The sequence below is a fragment of the Manacus vitellinus genome, unplaced genomic scaffold (genome assembly GCF_001715985.3).
Source record: "Manacus vitellinus isolate BGI_N305 unplaced genomic scaffold, ASM171598v3 scaffold_102_pilon, whole genome shotgun sequence".
Lineage (NCBI taxonomy): Eukaryota > Metazoa > Chordata > Aves > Passeriformes > Pipridae > Manacus > Manacus vitellinus.
The window spans coordinates 177,504-184,242 of NW_021938808.1; the positions used below are offsets into that span (position 1 = coordinate 177,504).

The 6,739-nt window shown below is 51.3% G+C and overlaps 1 protein-coding gene across 1 annotated transcript in view; it reads right to left on the minus strand.

The window, feature by feature from the left end:
* The window catches only part of SKAP1 (src kinase associated phosphoprotein 1), a 198,796-nt gene that overhangs the window by 142,221 nt on the left and 49,836 nt on the right, over window positions 1-6,739 (minus strand). Inside the window, exon 2 of the mRNA XM_029963461.1 lies at window positions 2,603-2,708. Coding sequence (XP_029819321.1) covers window positions 2,603-2,708 — 106 coding nt within the window. The remainder of the gene's footprint in view (window positions 1-2,602; window positions 2,709-6,739) is intronic.

Genomic DNA, 6,739 nt, shown 5'->3' on the forward strand with positions numbered 1-6,739 from the left:
CAGGGATGAGTCCCAGGATGGGGCCCCTGGGTTTGTGTCACTGTCCTGTCACAGCAGAGCTTGAAAAGCAGCTTTGCCTCGAGGGGGGGGACGTGGTGCTGGGGAAGAGGATGAAAATCCTCCCGTGTTGGACACTTCCAGGTGATGCCCTGGCCTGCCAAGGGCAAGAAATGTGTATTAAACCAAATTCTTGGTGGTTTTTTTTTCTCCAGGAGGGTCGGGGGTGACTCCAACGTGACCAAGCGCTCGGGTTTTGTGTCTCCACGAGAGAGGAGCCCTATAAAGACCCGCCAGCCGAATTCCAGGAGCAGTTCCTGAGCCTGGCTCGGGATGCAGCTCTTCCCCCTCGCAGACACACGTGTCTCTCCTCAGCAGTCCAGCACTTTACTCATGCTCCATTATGAACCCGAAAATGAAACCCTACCCACACCCCCCCAGAGGGCTGCTGGGGGGGAGGCAGGAGCTTCCTGAAGGCAGCAGAGGCTGATGATTTCCTGCACACCCACCACAAAAGCCACAGGGAGCTCCCCGAGGAGCCAAACCCGGCCCCCAGAGCGGGACCTGCTCAGATCCTCTCCCATCAAACCATTCCAGTAAATCTCCCACCACAAATCATTGCACTAATGGCTGGGGGCAGCACAAGGACTGTCTGCAGCCTCTGCTCTCTCCCCCCTTTCCAAGCAATAAAGCCCTGCAGGGTCCTGGCTCAAGGGTCTCACTTTCCCCTCCTCGAGTACCTGCAATTTATTTCAATCAGCAGCAGGACTGAGGCCCCACACCTCAACCTGAGCATCCAGGAGGGATTTCACATCCCCTCTCCTCTGCTAAGGCTGCTGCACCACTCCCACTGCTTTTTTTTTCCAAAGGCTGCTGCACCACTCCCACTGCTTCTTTTTTTGCCCCCCCCCGAGGTGATTTGGTTCTAAAAAAGCTTCACCCCAAATTGTACCCTCGGGCTGAGGAAGGGCTAAGAGCCAAGGCTGAGTTCTGTGTCACAGCATCAGCTCCAGGACCTAAAAAAGCTGCTCCTTTTTCGAGCAAATCAAAGCCAAACAACCTCTGGGAAGGCAGAAATCCACGGACCAACAGCCCCAGCAGCACCTCATCCCACTTCTCCAGCCCCACTCACAGCTCTGACAGCACAGCAAGACAGAGACCACCTACCCCAGGAGGCAAGAACAACCCAGAGCTCCCAACTTTGCCAGCTGCCCCCCCACATTTATCAAGTTTGGTGCTATTTGGGTTTAATTCCTTAAAACCAGACCCGGAGCTGCACTTCACGGAGGCACAGATTTGCCCCTGGGGAAGCTGAGTGCCCTCAGGACACTGGGGAAAAAAGGAAAAAAAAAATCCAAAAATCTTCCCTGATGTCTGAATACTTCAGAATCCTGCTTATTTAACTTCTCCCATGCAGGATTCCTGCCTACAGGAATTTTTCAGGGGGATCACACCAGCAAAGAGGCAACGGAGCCCTTTTCCTGCCCCGTCCCAGGACACTGCTGCACCCACAGCCCCCACTCTGCCATCAGCCAAGCTCCAGCCCCCTTTTCCAAAGGCTTCCATCTTCTGCATTCAGCCTGTTTCAATTATTCAGGGCAACCCAGGCTGATAATTACACAGTCCCGAGCTGCTGAGTAAAACTGATGCTTAATTAGCCAGCGGGAAAGATCGATTAAGATCCAGCGGGGTATCTTGCAAAAGTTCTTCAGTGGGGCTGCAGGGAATAAAAGTCTGGCTGTGCCCTTCCAAAGGATAAAAATCCTCCTCTTCTCAGGGACTCGACAGCAGCTTTATTTAAACTGGCTGCTCGGCTCAGGCAGCCACCCTGAGCTTTATTGTCAGGCCTCAGCACCGGGTGACACAACTCACAGCTCGTAACCAGAGCATCCACAGCGAGCTCTGCAGCACATTGCCAGCCAAAAACATAACCCAGCTGAGGCCTAAAGTTTTATTTAAGCCTTGAGCAGCCTGATTTCTGGTTGGGCTTTTTTTTTTGTCCCTTAGTTTTCCCCTCAGAACAATAGGAAAAAAAAAAATTAAGTTTGCTTCCTTCGTTTCTCCAAATGATGCATCTCGTGTTCTTACTGCTCTTGGAACAGTCCTGAGGCTTTAAAATCCAGGCCTGACCTGGGTTCTAAGTCAATAAATCCCCTTCATTCCTTTTTTGCTGGATCAAAGTCCAGACAACACGTTCTGGAGCTCAGGAGCCCCCCTGTGAAAGGGATACTTGGAGCAGCAAATCCACAGCACGAATCTCTGCTCACAGTTATTGATTTACCCACAGACTCAAGTGATGGATTTTCTCCACAAAAAACCCTCTCTGGAACAGGAGAGGATCAGAGACCCCACATGAAAAGAGCTGCACATTCCCAGCCCAAGGCAGCATTTTTTCACTTCGAAACGCACAAATTCTGAACAAAATAATGATGATTTTCCAGACAACCATAAACTGGTTAACTGGAAGTGTAAAAACCAGTGGTCTTATTGCACCAAGCCCTGAATGTCCATGGATTTTCAAAGCATGGGGACAACTCTACCAGCACAAAGTACCCCAGGATGTGCCACCATTCTTTGATTAGAGAAGAATTCAGAGAACACTGACCTGGCTTTGACTCTCTGGATGCCCAGAAGAATGGCATCCCTCTGCTCCCTGGCTTCAGCACTCAGGTTCTCGTTCTGCAGCCCTTCTGCCAGGTACTCCTCAGCATCTGGGGAAGAAGGAATTACAGGTTAAAACTCAGAGATCCTTAAAACTCAGAGATCCCTGTTCCTGGCTAAGAAACCCAGAGCCCTCGAGGCACCAGCCCAGTCTGAGCTAAAGACACGGGTCAGTCAGTCTGAGGACTTGATTTGGAGAAGTGAAGCCCTGGAAGTGATTAAAGAGGATCTAAATGTTGCCTGGGATGACAGAGCTTCTCTCCAATTGCAACAGTACACAAGGCAAATAAACAAGTGAAAAGAAACTTTTCACTTTGGAAACTTTTCACCGCTGGCAAAAGCAGAAGAGAGGATGAGGAAGGTGAAGTGAAAACGTGACCAGACCAAGTTCAACTCCACCTGCCTCTGTGCTGCCCCAAACCCTAAATATCTGCTGCTGTGAAAGGTTTTTGGCATTAAAGACACAGGAGTGGTTCTCCCATTCAGGGAGGATCCAAAGCATTCCTAAAACCAGTGCAAGGTATCCACCAACACTCCAAAAATCACCCTGATCTGGGATTTTTCACCCTGAAAACCAGGTTGGTCGTGCACTTGTGTCACAGGGTGGGTTCTCCTGCGGGGTTGTTGCTGGACTCCCAGCACCCTGTGCCTGCTCAGACAAAAGCAGACACGACAGTTCTCCCACCTGGAAAAAGCACATCTGTGTGCAGAGATCCGGCCTGAACTGCCAGACAGAAAGGATTGAGCGCCTTCTATTTGCATAAATATTTACGTTCTTTATGGGAAACCGAAAGAAAAACCAACAAGCTCAAGAAAAAACCAACAAACTGGTGGAGAACAAAACAGTCCCAGCCCCACCTGCTCCCAGCCTCGTGCTCCACTTCTCCTTCAGCAAAGATTGGCTTCACTCAAAGCTCTGCTGCTGTACATCCACAGGCCCCTCCAACCTTTAACTCCCACCCCACGCTGTGCCACTAATGGCAGTTTAATATCCTGCTTGCAAAGACTTCCAGCTCCTTCTGCTGCCAGCCCGGTGCCAGCAGCGTTTAGCACACCCCAGGTACCCGCAGAGCTCCTCAAAAAACAGCCCCTCCACCTGCAGGCACCTCTCAAGATCAGAATGCCACGGGAGGAATTAAAGGTTTTTTCCTGTTAAAAACGCGATCCCCTCGTTCCTTTTTGCTGTGCCTGCTCGTGGTGGGCTCGAAGGGTTAGAGCAGGGGAGGGGGGGGAATAAAAAAAGAGGTTTTTGAAGTGAAGGTCACGAGGAAGGACGTGGAGGGGGAGCAAGGCTGGTGCTTGGGCATCCCCCAGGCACAGGGCCCTCTTCCTTGGCTTCAGAGGGGCAGGGGGACTCAGCTCTGCCCACAGCAGCCTGGGAAGAGGGAGTGACTCCAGAGTGTGACACTCGTCTCCACAACAGCCCAGTTCTCCTTTTGGGKTTWWTYMRSYKRAARSMMCMKTTTGCCATGGGAGCACCTGCTAATTACCACATTCCTGCCAAATGCAGGGTCCTGCAGGTCCTCACCAGCTCCTGCCTCTGTGTCCCTGCCTTTCCTCCTGCCAGGAGGGCTCCTGGCCCCCGGGAACCAGGTCTGAGCCCATCAGCCACAGCCACCCCTCCCCAGGGGAGAAACAACCCCAGGAGATCAAAATATCCAAGCAGAGCCATTCCAGGGTGGGGATGAGACTGTTCCCAAGGGCCTGGGGGGACAGGACAAGGGGCAGTGGCTTCAAACTGACAGAGAGGAGGTTTAGATTGGATATTAGGGAGACATTCCTTCCTGTGCTGGTGGTGGAACAGGCTGCCCAGAGAAGCTGGGGCTGCCCCATGGAAGTGTCCAAGGCCAGCTTGGACAGGGCTTGGAGCAACCTGGGATAGTGGAACCACCCCCATGGCAGGGGATGAGACTGGACAAGATTTAAGGTCCCTTCCAACCCAATCCATTCCATGGTTCCCTGACCCACAGCCCCAGCAGATGGACAGCAACCCTCGAGCACAGCATCACTGCCAACCCCACACCTACATCCAGCAGCAGTCTGGGAGCTCCAGGAGCACAGAGATTCCAGGCAAAAATGCCTGTCCATACAAACTCACTGCTGGTACTTTGACCCTGGGGTAAGACCCAGGCTTTGCCAATCCCAGGCTTTGCCAATCCCAGGCCAATCTTCTAATCCCGAGGCTCAAATTCATTTTTGGTCCCTCCCTCTGCACTTTTAATTGCACCCCCAAGGTACTGGACCAGCTTAGAACAGGTTTAAAGATGCTGGGGCTTAAATCACAAATGCCACAGAAAGCACCCAAGCACATCTATCTAAGCCCAAAGAGCAGATCTTGCTCTGAGGAGCCTCCTCAGAACAGATGAGGCCGAGGGGACAATTTATTCCATACGAGCATAAAAAAAACAAGGCAGTAGAAATGGCCCAGCAAGAGAAGCCACAGGCAGAAAAAACGCAGTGAGAGAAGAGGCGAGGAAAACAAACTGCTCCCAGAACTGCTGCAAATCCCAGTTACCACCCCCCGTGTCATTTTTAAGCTCAGATTAACGCGGTGAGCGCACGATTAGCCCCTAATACAGCATTTACTTACTGGGATGTCAGCCCAGATCAGCTGCTGGATAAGTTATAGGAGGAGCTGGGTGGCTCCTGCAGAGCAGGCAGGGCCCCCTTTCCCAGCCAGCCCCGAATGTTTATAGCAGCAGGAAATGAAAAGGAAAAGCCCTGGCCATAAACTCTCCGAGTGGCTCAGGAAGAGCAATGTGTGAGCAGCTCGGGAGTAAATCACCCTAATGTTGGTTTTACTGCTTGTCAGTAACGTTAGAGCCTTGATGTTTATGGATGGCTCTCCCAGATCCACTCGGAAAGTTTACAGGGCTCTCCTCCTCCTTTCCTCAGGCTAAAAAAGGTAAAGAGAGAGAGGAGGGAGAGGGGAAAAAAAAAAAAAACAGTGGAGATTTCATCAAGTGTTTCAGGGGAGCTCCTAGAGGTGATTGCAGCTCTGCACTTTAATCCTGCAGGAGATGCCCAGCATCCTGAGAATTATGTCACAACCACTGAAGTCCAGGTAGCAAATAACCTTTTAATGGCAGCACTAAATTCTGGGAGTTAATCAGCACTCAATGAGCAGGGCTGAGGGGGATTAGGATGCCCTGGGTATTCTCTCCACGTTCAGTTGGTTTTTTCGCTCTTTTCTACTCCTCTGCCATCAGAAATCCCACACCCCTGGTGCAGTGGAACCAGTCCCAAAGGATCTAGGTAAGGGAATGCTGAGCCAACCAGCCTGTTCCAACACCTCACACAATCCCCCTCCTGCAGTTTATCACCCCTGGGTGGGAAAAATGAGTTTAAAGAAGGGTTTAGGACACCCATCAACAGTGAGAGCACAGATACCCTGAGCTTCCCTGGGACTGCACCAATATTTCCAGGATGTGTCCCAGGACAGGCAGGGATTTGGGAAGGTTGGGTGGATCATCTCATCCCACCTGTCTAAATAAATCTGTGAACTATTTATTGCACAAGGTGTTTCTTGAGCTCTTCTGGAAGCTCGAGAAAAGGATGTTTTAATTGTGAAACAATATTTTACAGGTGGGCCTTCCAGATTTGTGGGGCTGAGGGAGAGGAAACCTTGGGAACAGAAGGAACCTTCATCCATCCTGCATTGGACACTTTCCCATGCAAGGAACAAGAGGGGGGAACCTTCCCAAAATTTCAGCTTCCAAGTCTCAACCCCAATTCCCTCATATTTAACTTTTGGAGCTGCTCATTGTGCTGCTGACTGGGGCTCACCAGCCCTCACCAAACAGCATCTCAGTGTTTATTTTTCCAACAGCTCTGCCCTCAGCCACCCCCAAGCTTTGCTTGGTGCTCCTGGTGCCCAAACTCCACCAGGAAAAGCAGCTTTTCCAGCCCCACCCCCCGAAACCAAGAGGCTCCAGGAGGCAGGTGAAGGGCAGGGAATCTGATTGACTTTGCTCCTCCAAACAGAACCAGCAGCACTGTGTTTGGCAGAGATGTATCACATTTTCAGAGCTGCTCTGTCAGCCTTCAGGAGGAATCTATGCCAGCAAGTATGAAACACTCT